This window comes from Phytophthora infestans, genomic scaffold (assembly GCF_000142945.1).
Source record: "Phytophthora infestans T30-4 supercont1.30 genomic scaffold, whole genome shotgun sequence".
NCBI classification, from domain to species: domain Eukaryota; phylum Oomycota; class Peronosporomycetes; order Peronosporales; family Peronosporaceae; genus Phytophthora; species Phytophthora infestans.
In genome coordinates this window covers 406,727-419,056 of record NW_003303729.1, presented here as the reverse complement: position 1 = coordinate 419,056, position 12,330 = coordinate 406,727, and the positions used below count along the sequence as shown (strand labels likewise).

Here is a 12,330-nt window from a genome sequence, read left to right as displayed (position 1 = left end):
TCGCATAAATTATGCGAGATCGTTATTACAGTTGAAAGGTTTATCGCTTGGGTGATGCAAATCTGGGGAAATGCCTCGTATCTTGATGTGCAACCAGCACTTCATCATCTACAAGACGCGGCAGGAAGTCGGTCTCGACGCCGTACGTGTGGAAGCGACCTCCAGGTTCGCACAGCTCCAGTACCAGCGGCGACGCCTTTAAGCCAAACGTGTTGCCCCACAGGAGTAAACAACGCAGTCGTGAGCCTGCTTCCGGATTCTGCGGCTTTAGACAGGCGTTTGCAAGTGCAGCCATACCTTCATCAGTAAGTGACGTAGAACATAGTGACAAAGTCTCTAGCGGTGTGGCCGTGTTGGCTTTCAATACCGTCGCAAAGGCCTTCGCACCAGCGTCACCAACGCGGTTAGCGCTTAGATCGAACTCCGCAAGTGTTGGGTGACGCAACATTAACGCTGCAAGCGCTGAAGCACCGGAACTTCCGATCCGATTGGCGCGAAGTACAAGACGCCGTAGCGATCGGTTGTCCAGCAGTCGCTCGGCCAGCACCTGTGCACCGTGATCGGTCATTTGATGCTTAGCCAGACTTAGATCCGTAAGCACACGGTTCACTTGCAGCATTTTCCCAATATACTGGATCGCTTCCTCCTCGGTGGTCTTAACGACAGGATTGTCAAGATTCAGTGCATTGAGACTGCGGTTAGCACGCAGCGACTGTGCGATGGCAATGAGGTTCGAGACGTCGAGACCAGAGTTGCCTACGTCGAGGTCCTGTAAGGGACAAGTGGTAGCGCTAAGCAGCGCTGCAATGGCGTGACCACCTGCAGACCCAAGCGGGTTCCCATTAAGATTCAGACGTCGTAAAGGAGACACCGCTCCAGCAGCACCAAGGGCAGTACAGAGCAGGCGACAGCTCTCACTACCGAGCCGATTACCTTGTAGATTTAACTCAGCGATCCGACACACGTAGGCAGGTGTGGGTTGCAACAGTCGACCGAGACTGGACGCAGTATCTAGCAGGAATTCTCGTTCATCTCTTTCTCCTTCTTCTTCGTCCTCATTACTGTCAGTTTCAATCTGCACAACATCTTCCTCATGTTCTCCGAGGTGGTTGTAGCGTAGATCCAGTCCGACAAGGCCAGGTACTTGACTTGTATGCAAGGCATTCGCCAGCGCCACTAGCTGGATGTTGCGCAATCGGTAGTGGAAGCCTTCTCGTGTGTTGCCAGCGAGAACCAGCACCATGTCTGGTATCTCGTCCGTGTTTTTTACGCGGCGTGCAGCGAGTGCTTGTGACGTCGCTTGGAAACTGCTGCTGAGTCCGTCGTCCTCAGATGCAGGGAAGAAATCTGCCATACGTGTGATCACATCTCGACGTGCCGTAATGCCCAGTTGCAAGCTCTCCATCTCATAGCTGTGCACAAAGTCTTGGAGCGACATGGCTTTGCAGAGATCAAATTCTTTTGAGCACGTGAAGCGACGCGGCGTTTCAAGGGAACTTTTGGCTTTACCTTTAAATTGGCATCATGGTAGCCAAATCAAAGGCGTCAACTGTTGGACAAGGCGATGCCAAGGCGATTGCGGCTGCGACCGCAGCGGCAGCTTCGGCTAACGCAGTGCGGGTAGAGGAAGAGCAGGCCGTGGACGAAAACGACGAGACCGTCAAGACTGGCACCTTTTCGTTCAGCGACGGCAGCAAGTACAGTGCGTTAACATAACTTTACTGAAGCCATTAGCTTCTCTTTTAGCTAATTATTTATGCTTATGAATGGTGTAGAGGGAGAATACTGTGTCAGCGGCGGCAAAGTTGCTCGAAAAGGACACGGAAACTTCTGGACGGGAGCCGAGAGATACGACGGTGAATGGCTCCATGACCAAATGCACGGTCGTGGTGTATACAGCTTTGCAACGGGTGCAATTTACGACGGGGAGTTCCAGAACAACCAGTTCCATGGCGTAGGGAGCTACCGTTGGGGCGACGGAGCGCATTACGAAGGCGGATGGTACTTCAACCGGTACGTTGAACAGTTTGTGGCATAAATTGAAGTTGAAGTCTTATTTGTGGAGCTTAAAATATTTTTTTGCTATTAGAATGCATGGAGAAGGTTTGTATGTGGACAAAGACGGTGTGGAATGGCGTGGCCGCTTCGTGAACGGCAAGTATGACAATGGTCGCATTTTTCACACATTGAGATGAAACACAAGATTTTGGCAACAGCAAACATTCCTGTGTTGAACAAATAATAAATTCTTATAAATGGCAATTCAGGTCCACGTCGACATTCAAGCTAGGGAAGGAAGGTCTCGCACAGCACAGAGCCGCTGCGATCGATGGGCGGTAGTAGACCGTTTTGCAGTAATTCCAGTTCGTCCTCCATGACGCTCTGGTCTCCGTAAAGTTCTCGCTCATTGGCAATTAATTGCGCCATAAATCCTCGATTAGGAAAAATCAGGGGGCGACACTTGAGCACGTGGCTATAGGCAGCCGACAGAGTGCACTTGGTGTCGAGCATGACGTACCAGATACAGATCGTGGACGAGCGTGAGACGCCTTGCACGCAGTGGATAAGCACGCGTCCGTTCTGTGCCGCTGCCTTCTGGATAAACTCAATAGTTGGACCGAACTCTTGCGCGATATCGACGTCCACGTTGTCCTTGATGGCAACATCGAGGTATTCCACGTGCTCGAACGTATTACGGTGGTCAGTGATTGCACCCATATTAACCACATGAGTGATTTGTAAGGCGTCAATGACCTCAGCGGAATTGGCTTGCCAAAAGTTGCCAAGATAGAGAAATCCATCCACGATTTCATTAGGGAACTGCATCGCCGAACTTGGACTCGACAGCGCACTTTCGGATGGCTGCTCCTGTTGCATTTTGCTCGTTTCTTCCTCGTTTTCCATCCATAAAGGGGATGACACCAACATGAAGTTGTATTTCTTGGCGAAAGTTGGGAAGCCTTGAGCCAGGAACCGAACGGAGAAGACACGACCCTCTTCCACCAGCATCTTGGCGAAACGGTAGCCCCAGTCCATCTTGTAGAGGAACGACGCGCCCGTGTGGTTACCGCCGATAACTACGACCTCCATGAGGTCTCTCCTTTCGAGCTTCCCTCGTAGCTTAGCGTTCTCCGAGTGCTCCAATACGTCGTCCACCGTCTTGGCCACTTGCCCAGCACAGCTCAACGCCGACAGATGCGATCCCGTGTATAGCGGCGGGCAATGCAGCGCGCCTGGGAGGTGACCGGCCGAGTAATCGGCACCTTTACGACAGTCTACGAGCACAACACCCGAAGTCTGCAAACGGTTGAAGAGCGACGTGACCGAGACCAGCGGCACCCGTGCGTGCAAATTGCGAAGACGTCTTCGTCGCAGCCTTCGTGAGGCGAACGAGAGGCATGAAGAGCTGAGCGACAGCGACGAGGACTCAACCTCAGCTTCGGCCACAGGTTCGGCCGAGCGGTTTGAGCCGGTGGGGCACGTAGAGACACCACTGGCCGCAGCATCGAACGGCTTCTGCAACTTCTTCATGTACGATTGTTGCTCGTCGTGCATCATGTTATGAGCGTATCTATCGAACTCGTTCCGACCAACAGTCAGCAACAACGCCAATTGCCAATTGACGCTGGCGGTAGGCGAAGTTGCCCCACGGCGCGTGCTGACTTTAATCCTGCGACAACACATACCCTTGGAATAGGTTGTCCACACCGCGTCTGTCAGTCCATACTTCAGCTTCGGTCGTCTACCTGCTTGGAGCTGATTCGGGATAGCCCAGAGAAAAACCGCAACCCTATCACCAATTTGTGGAGTCGCCAAGCACCGTCGTATGGCTACGGCGACGAGCCCACATTAGCTAGCGGGCGGGCCTGTGGTGGGCGTAAAACGCTTCCAGTCAAGATGCATCTGGGTGATGTGGGCGCGGCTGCTGCTTGAATGGATGTACGTCTGCTCCGTGCGAAGCATGCGTCGAAACAGTTCCCTGTCACAGGTGTCTACACTTATTAATAGCAGAAAACGTTTTTTATTATTGGGAAAGTGAGTTTACCGGTACAATTTGTACTACAATGGGCCTGGAACGTCATTTAAGCAGCCATCTTACCTCAGCTGGAACGAACTGGAACAACCCGAAGCATGAAACGCCAAATTCTAGGCACTTGATTGCAAGTGTATTTTCATCCAAAGATGGTGTCGGTTATTCATCTTCACCGTCCAGAATCAAGTTTAGGCTTTTAGATTCGCTCTGGAAATCGGCTTCCGTTTCGTTGAAAGAACGAACATGTTCGGACGTCTCACACATGTTCCCAGTTCTCAGCATGGTCTGAAATACATGTGTATTACTTTAACCTCGAAGAACCAGGTTTTGAAGGTTTCACTGGCTCGTTGGCTCCGTTCCAGATCTTCAAAAAAAACTCTGAAATTTATTTCAGAGGGGTGCGATGGGGGGTATTATTAATACCTTGTTAATTTTTACGGTCCTGTCTAAAACGGAAAGAAAAATGTTCTTATTAGCTTAAAAATGCGAGTCTGTGTCCGTGGATCTTAATATCTGATTGAAATAGATAGTCTAACTGAATGTTGCCAAGTGTCATCTGGACTGAGTCCGAATATTAAAACGCTTGGATAGTTGGCTAGCAACTTCTAAAAGAGTAGATGATTTACTGGGAACAATGTTCGACCCGCTGGGTTACCCGTCATATGACAGAATATTGTCAACATCAGGAATAACATGTTGTACTCTGAACGGATGGTGTTTTTTTCGGTGGGCAGGATCTACAGGAATAACATAGTCTCTCCCGTGGAATAAAGTCACCCGTTGGCAAAGTGGCTCATTCGCCGATTTACTAACTCTTTTCCAAGCCCACATACAAGACCAAGTCTAACTCGGACAATGTCGCGTCGAACGTCAACTGCATCAAGTGCTTCACATACAACACTTCAAAGGCCTTGGCGGGGAGCTCGCTCTCAGCAACAAGTACGTCAGCATGTAGAGAATGTACTCTCACAATTTAGTGAGGACCAGCTTCGACGTGAACAAGAGCTGAGCCGCTTCCCTACAACAGTACTGCAGGACGTTGACAACGAGTCAACTGACACTCCATTCCTCGATGAATTTCGTGACATTGGTGGATCTTCTGGCATTAAGGAGATGACAACGTTTACTTTGAGAGAGTTCAACGAGATTTGGTTGTCGGTGAGAGACTACGTTGTAGTCAACTACAACGTCGGAAGAGGTAGACGCTCTAAAATCAGCGGAAAGGACGCCTTCTTCATGACCCTGGTCACGTTGCATGCTGGAGGGACGTGGGAAACCCTCAGCAAGAACTTCCGAATTCCGACTGCTTCGTTTACCGACACTGTAACTAAGTTCATACGGCTTTTGTCACCTAAACTGTATGTGGATCAAGTTGAGGCACAAGCTGACCTCACCACAATGCGCTCTGCTGTAACGTCTCGGCATACGTTTAAGAACTTCCCTTGCACCTTGTACGCCGTGGACGTCACATTCCAGCAAAGCTGGCGTCCAGGATGTTCTATCCAGGAGAACGGCAAATATTACAGTGGCAAACATCATTTGTATGGCCTGAAGGTGGAGGTGTCGGTTAACAGCCATGGGTACGCGATCAACTGCTCTGATCACGCCAAAGGCGCAACGCATGATGTGTCGATGTTCAAAGAAAACAAGTCATTTCACATTGGGAGAATGCTAAAGCTGCCAGGGGATAGCCAACTCGAAGACGAGGGTCCGTTGATCGAAAGGTTTTCTGATCAGTGGGCCATACTCGCCGACAAAGGATACCAAGGTACAGCACAATATCTGCGATGCATTCACCCCCAAAAAGAAAGAAACTTGACTCGTCCGGAGCTTGTGAACAACGACAGAATTTCTAGTGACCGGGTTATCGTGGAAAATTATTTTGGTAGGCTGAACATGTTATGGCGCGTTTCTGAGAAGAAGAAGCGTCGTCTGATAACATCGCTTAACGATCTCGGCGGAGAAGAAGATTCAAGTGAGGACTCGCTGACTCAGTACTCGGACGAGTTTTGAACAGGTAAACGATATCGAAACTGGTCGAAGCTTCATAAAGACTTTTTTTTAGCATAAAACAGTGTACTGAAGTTGTTGTAAAAGCCCTAGAGACAGCCATGGTAACATGTCCAAAATGTATGTTTTTCCTGATTAACATGATCTTCTGAAAACGTCTTTGTGTGCGATGGGTTACTACTCGGTTTGAGTAAATTGTTTTTACTTTGACAAAGATAGCATAATTGGTTATGTACCGCGCAACTTGCCAGGTGACCTATTATAACAAAATGCTCTCAGAATTTCATGTCCAAGGGCGACCGACAGCAGCCTTCGGAGACTGCAGCAAAACACGACACGGACAGAAATTTCAACTCACGTCGTGGATTTGGAGGTGTGAAATCGCATGAAGAGGCTGCGACTGCGTTCAATAGTGATCTCCACATGAAGCTGAAGCAGCATACATGTACATTACATAGATGAGATCTACTATTTTACTGATATGAAGGTTTGATAAATTGGGGGCAGCGCAACAAGGATCAATTCGAAAGTTTATCGGCAGTGATATCACCCTCACTGGTATATTGGTACAAATACCGAGCCATCGGTAGCTATTACACCTCGATTATGCTGTAAGCGCTTCCAGTTTTACAGTATAAATAAGGCTTTTGGGTCAAGTAGGAGCAGCTGATGGATCGGTACTTTTTCTAGTAGCGACCATGCATTAAGTCAAGTACCTGGTCGCTCGAATGAGCAGGGAGTGGTGGAATCTATCTAACAGAACACGAATTGTGCTTTTTTGAATGCTTTTGTTGTTCTCACTTAGCTTCCTCGTCGATTTATAGTAAAATGAGGCCGTGTTATTTATCTAGGTTTTTAAAAAAGGCAAATCGATCTGCCACTAAATCGAGCGCGCGAGAAGCATTCGAGGGGAATCCTATCGATCTCCATTGTATTGAATGATACAGGTTGTCATTGACGCTCGTAAACGCCACTTCGTTGACGAGAGTGGTAATTGATGCGTCTACTGTTCTGTATTGACCTTACTCCACGTTGAAGGCCTGCTTAATGGCCTCGTACGAAGAAATCATAATGGCGCACGCTGGTGCGACTTTAACGACTCGCGGCACCAATCCGGCTGTCATGCCCCGAGCGCCCTCAGATTCCCACACCTGTCGTAGCAGCTGTGCAAACGATGGCACTGGAGCCATATCTTTTGAGTATACGGCCAGCTGCGACCGCGTTTTCACCACATCGAATGGGTGAGTGGAGATTGTGGCCAATACGCCGGCCAGTACACCTGAGATAAAGGCGACCGAGACTCGCTTCGTCTGGGCGTCGGCGATAGGGACTCGGTCAGTCAGAAACTCCTTGGACGTCTCAATGCCGTACCAGTAGAAGGCCGAGAATGGAATATCCCTTGCTAATGTGGCGCCAAGACCAGCGAACAGCTGCCGGACCCCGCCTTGCCATACTAGCCGCACGTATGTCGCGAACGGATGCGCATTGGCGACAGCTTGCATCTGGACGCGAATCAACTCGAAAGGAGAGAAGATCGTGGTCGCAGCTGCACGTGCAATGCTACCGGATGCCATCGCCAAAAGACCATGGTTTTGCTCCGGAAAAGCTGTTTTAAGGCGTTGGAGCAGCATTTCGTACGAGGTGAAGTACACGGCAGTTGACGGGATAGCCGTAAGCAGTGTGGGCGGTAATCCGGCATACAGCGCCAATGGGCCTTCAAGCCGCACGATGCGAGCCATTGTAAATAGCGTGCTGTCAGGCTTGGGCGGCGAGCAGATCTGCTGTGGTGAACATTTGCATTGCTTTAGAAGACGCTGCTTGGGTAGCATCGTATCCATTAATCCATTGGAGAAATTGTAGTATGGGCACTACTTACAAACGCCGTTTAGAAACACGGTTAGAAATCATGGTTGATGGAGTATCTTAAAACAATTAACCTTTTGCACAGCTGGCGATACATGAGCCACAGCGGGTGCTTGAACCTGCAAGCGCGTCTTCACTACCTCGAGCGCTGTAAGGGCACACAAGCAGTATCCTGACCTCAGTAAAATGCCCGATTGATCAACATTCCAATTCACGCGACACCTTACGTGTGATCTGCGGAGCGCGAGCATTAATTGTCAGTGGCAACCAGAAGATTGGTCGTGCTCATCCAGAACTAACAGCACGCACCACGAAGGACGTGATGACTGCGCCCACGGACGCCGCGACGGACTTCTTGAGGGTGTCGTCCATCTTTTGATAGACAAAAAGCGTCGGCAGTTAAAGTGGGTTCTATTATGACCAATCGTAGTACTTCAAATCAGAGCAACGGTTCGGATTGGTCGAAACCGCCTTTAGGGTCACCTTCGTGGGGAAGCTCCAGCACTATTTTCCCGGCTGAGATTCTGATCGAAAGTCCCAACGGATCGCTCCGCATATAGTGTTTTGTAAGGAACTGTCAAAAAGCATCCAAGTGTCGCCTTTTGCGTCGCGGTGCCATAGTCACTTGAGGAAGAAACTGCTCGACCATGATGGAACCCTCGGCCTCCACGTCTGCGGTGCCTCCCCCTGCTCCGGCCACTGTTGCAGGCCCCGCCGCAGCAGGTGGAGAAGGCACTACCACTAGCCCGGCGCCGGTCCCCGCCTCGGAGATGCTTCGCCAAATCTCTACGCAGTTTAAAACTCAGATTTCGCAGGTGCAGATGCCCCCAGCCATCAAGGAGCGCACGGACGAGCTAGAGCGTCGCATCTCGGGCACAGACATCGCGCGGATTAATGGATACATGCGGCTAGTCAACTTGGTTTTTGCTGGATTCCTATGGGTCTTGTGCTTCTTCCGCATGTTCCAAGCTCCCAGTTACTCGCACTTCCTAGTGTGCATCTACATCATGTACGTCTCGTCGGCCAGCTACAGCTTCACAAGAACCATAACTGATACTGTTATTCTACCTACAGGTTCTTGAGTGCTGGACTCGCGTTCATCGAGAACCACGAACGCTTCCCGTCTGTGGCCGACCGCGTCAAGGTTAACTTTGGCTTCATGTTCTCGGCCACGGGCAAGGCGTCCTACATTCTCTGGTGCGTTATATGATAAAACAGCAACTCGATTGGTTCTTTTATCGTGAACTGACGCGTACGTTGTGGCTTTGTTGTGCTATGTAGCATCGCGTTCCTGGCCGTCTCGCAAGGCTGGATCGGCTGGATTCTCGGCGTGTGTTTCTTCTTCTTGGCTCTTTTCAACTTCTTCCTCATCCACCGGGTACGTTGGACTCTGTATGGAATTTTTACTTAGGATTGTAGTAGAGTCTCACGGTTGTTTTTCTCCAGCACCCGGCGTACAAGCAAGCGATGATGCAGCCGACGGGCACTGCCACGACTGCGCAACAACAGGAGGAAGCGGATCTTGAAGCCATGCCGGAACTGCGTTATAACCAGAAGCAAGCACAAGTTCCCGTGTCTGGAACGTCCACTGCCAACAAGGCTCAGCCATCTCACGTGTCGGTCTAGACCAAGATGGCTACACCTGCACTGCTAGGACACGAAGAGAACTAAGTTGCATGGTTATATATCAGTTTTTTTTTCGCATCACTTTGTTAAATTTCAATTGTAAAAAAATAGTAAGTGAGCATAGGAGATTTTTTCTTGTTGGCAAGCGAGTTGCTTATTTCGCACCACAGCATTGCTGTTATTCTGTGCGTACTTTACTCCTTGGCCTCGCCGCCGTGCTGCGCCACGACGCCATTACCGTGGTACTTGAGGGTCTTGACCCAGTTGCTTTGGCGACCTGTGGGGTGCTTGAACTGCACGGCTGACTTCTTGCCCTTCTGCTTGATGAGCGTTTCGACGTGCTCCGGCAGGAAGTTGTGCGAGTACGAGATCTTGCCGTAGTAGTCGCCAACGGGGGCAGGTTCAGTGATCTCGAGTTCCCATCCCTGTTTCTTGGCAAAGCGCTCAGCCTCCTCCTTAGTGTCAAACTTGGTCACTAGACCAATGTACGGGTCAGCCGTGCTGGTCCAGCCCATGAGAGGGTTCTCCCATGTACGGGGGGACGAGAAACGGATCTCCCAGTGTTTAGTCTGGTGAATTCCGCTCTGCATTTGGTTACGCGCAGGCTTAAAGAGATTCGCCTTGCGGCCCACGGACCACTCGCCCGTACCAGACATAATGGCAGCCTCCTCCGGGTAGGGCATGGGAGACTTCTCAATGGTCGGGACGCAAGCCTCCGACGCGTGGTACGGCAGAACTGCGGCAATAAACGGAAAGCCTTCACGTTAGTGTTATCTAGACAATAGAATTGTGCAGGGCTTGCGCTATTGCAACGCACTGGTACGCTCGGCATCGGTGTATCGCTGCTCGCGCAGCTTGGCCATGAGCTTGTCCTCGGCAGCTTCAGCCGCAGCCTTGGCAGCCTCCTCTTCCTTAGCCACCTCAGAGAAGGCACGAGAGGCCGCACGCTTGCTGGAAGCGGCCGCGGCGGCACGCGTAGACACTTGGAGCACACGCAGCGACATCGCGATGAAGGAACCTGTGGTCTGTCTGTGGAGCTCTTCCAGCCTCAAATTGATCAGGGCAATGTCTAAATATTGGCATATTTTCCATAATTAATAATAATGTTTGTTGGACCCCCAAAAAATATTATCAGATCGGTTTTGACCGTGAAAAATATGAAAAAGGTACCGCATTTTTGGTTATGTGGTAAATGATGCCCACAACTACAGTACTTGTCGGAGCGTTCGGCCAGGCAATACATAGTCACGAATGGCAGTCAGCTCGACGACAGTTCTCAAGTTCTCCCGGGCTTCTAGCGCTAAGGTGCAGGATTCAGCACGCACACTTAAGTCTCGCCAGTTCGGTCAAAAACTGCTGCACCTCCGCCGTGTCACGGAGAGAATATGACGCCTTCGTCACCGGCAACTCCTTCAGGTTGCCTGGCAGATCCACCTTCTCCGCCTCAGGGTCTCGTACAATTATCGAAATACCTTGACCGAGTCCACGGCCATTCAGAGCGCTAAAGGCGTCCTCGTCACTAACATCATCACCTAAGTAGAAGGGCACGACATCCTCCGCATCTAGTCCCAACTCAGAGAGGATGAACATCACAGCACGACCTTTGTCCCAGTCAACCTTCAAATACACACACACTATTAAAACACAAATTTAACTCGAGCTCCCAGATATGACGTACCCGAGGTCGCAACTCGAATACCATTTTACCCAATTTTTTGGTCAGGCCAGGGTGATACGCCACGTAGTCGTCTACAATTTGCTCGACGGCATTTTGTAGCGCTGGCTCAACCTGGTCAGTGGAACACAAGACAGACAGATGTGTTAGCTTTAATTCGAAGAGAACAACGTACTACCAGGGGCTATCAAATGACACTCACGTGGCGATAGTGAACTGAGATGGCGAGTCCGTTGTCTTCCAACTCAGCGCCGGTAATGTGCGCAGTCTGTCCGGTCAAGGTATGCAGTGCCTGCTCCAATTCGGGACGGAAGTGATCGGCAACTTGGCAATTGATAGGGCGTGTCTTAGTGCCTTTGATGTCGAATCCGTGGCTGCCAGCGTACACGAGGTTGTCCAGTTGCACAAAGTTGTACACCTTTTCGGTGGATCGGCCGGTCACAATAGCCGTCACGAACTTGGACGAGAGCTCGCTGAGTGCCGATCGCATGGCATCCGTCATAAACGCATGATCGGGCACGTCTACAATGGGCGACAGAGTGCCGTCGTAGTCGAGGAACACGACAGGACGCTTGCCTGTATTCGCACAGCAATGTCAGCACCCCATAATCGGTTATAATGCTTCCAGATTGGCCCGGTGCAATTGCATTATTGCCATCGCTATTGATATGTCATCTTACCTGCGACTTTTTGTTTAATGGAGTCCAAGTCCCGAAACGCGTTGGTAGGATGCAGCATGCTAACCGATAGGACGATTGCTTGGGGTCTGTAGAAGGCGGATCACGATGCAACGAAGAGACTAGGACGCTGGCAACAGCTACGCTTGATGCGGAGGCTGCGCAGACGCCTGGGGCTGTGCTGAGCTCGCGCTCGCTAGGCCGAACACAGGTGAAGACTTGAGTTAGTGTGACCAGGTCAAGTCGTGGCCCTCCAAGCCCAATTCACCATTCTGGCCAATCAACGTTCGCTTTCATATGGTACGCTCGCAGCAAATAGACTTGGAGTTTGTATCGATTTGGAGCACAGTCCGCGAGGTCAGTTGTAGACAGAGCCTGGTTTTCACTCGTGCGGTGAGCTCTGCTGTCTGTACAGTACTGCAATGCCAATTTACAGGTTTCCTTCG

The 12,330-nt window shown here is 50.5% G+C and overlaps 7 protein-coding genes across 7 annotated transcripts; 2 read left to right on the top strand and 5 right to left on the bottom strand.

Moving 5' to 3' along the window:
- Positions 1–40: 40 nt before the first annotated feature.
- On the bottom strand, positions 41–1,438 carry PITG_13734 (uncharacterized protein; the record flags this gene model as incomplete). Its single annotated transcript, XM_002899386.1, has 1 exon — positions 41–1,438. One exon carries the CDS (start codon positions 1,436–1,438, stop codon positions 41–43), a length of 1,398 nt encoding a protein of 465 aa, XP_002899432.1.
- An 86-nt stretch (positions 1,439–1,524) lies between these two features.
- PITG_13733 (uncharacterized protein) lies at positions 1,525–2,195 on the top strand (the record flags this gene model as incomplete). The annotated part of the gene is made up of 3 exons (XM_002899385.1): positions 1,525–1,702; positions 1,776–2,013; positions 2,090–2,195. 3 exons carry the CDS (start codon positions 1,525–1,527, stop codon positions 2,193–2,195), a joined length of 522 nt encoding a protein of 173 aa, XP_002899431.1.
- A 91-nt stretch (positions 2,196–2,286) lies between these two features.
- Positions 2,287–3,610, bottom strand: PITG_13732 (dual specificity phosphatase, putative; the record flags this gene model as incomplete). Its single annotated transcript, XM_002899384.1, has 2 exons — positions 2,287–2,839; positions 2,921–3,610. 2 exons carry the CDS (start codon positions 3,529–3,531, stop codon positions 2,287–2,289), a joined length of 1,164 nt encoding a protein of 387 aa, XP_002899430.1.
- A 3,455-nt stretch (positions 3,611–7,065) lies between these two features.
- PITG_13730 (Mitochondrial Carrier (MC) Family) lies at positions 7,066–8,278 on the bottom strand (the record flags this gene model as incomplete). The annotated part of the gene is made up of 3 exons (XM_002899383.1): positions 7,066–7,911; positions 7,981–8,054; positions 8,212–8,278. 3 exons carry the CDS (start codon positions 8,276–8,278, stop codon positions 7,066–7,068), a joined length of 987 nt encoding a protein of 328 aa, XP_002899429.1.
- Positions 8,279–8,535: 257 nt separating this feature from the next.
- PITG_13729 (uncharacterized protein) lies at positions 8,536–9,632 on the top strand (the record flags this gene model as incomplete). Its single annotated transcript, XM_002899382.1, has 4 exons — positions 8,536–8,915; positions 8,981–9,103; positions 9,188–9,284; positions 9,353–9,632. The coding sequence occupies 4 exons, from the start codon at positions 8,677–8,679 to the stop codon at positions 9,530–9,532; spliced, it is 639 nt and encodes a 212-aa protein (XP_002899428.1).
- Positions 9,633–9,647: 15 nt separating this feature from the next.
- On the bottom strand, positions 9,648–10,536 carry PITG_13728 (NADH dehydrogenase [ubiquinone] iron-sulfur protein 4, putative; the record flags this gene model as incomplete). Its single annotated transcript, XM_002899381.1, has 2 exons — positions 9,648–10,268; positions 10,350–10,536. 2 exons carry the CDS (start codon positions 10,534–10,536, stop codon positions 9,727–9,729), a joined length of 729 nt encoding a protein of 242 aa, XP_002899427.1.
- A 149-nt stretch (positions 10,537–10,685) lies between these two features.
- Positions 10,686–12,102, bottom strand: PITG_13727 (uncharacterized protein; the record flags this gene model as incomplete). The annotated part of the gene is made up of 4 exons (XM_002899380.1): positions 10,686–11,149; positions 11,211–11,321; positions 11,410–11,783; positions 11,888–12,102. The coding sequence occupies 4 exons, from the start codon at positions 11,943–11,945 to the stop codon at positions 10,847–10,849; spliced, it is 846 nt and encodes a 281-aa protein (XP_002899426.1).
- Positions 12,103–12,330: the final 228 nt, after the last annotated feature.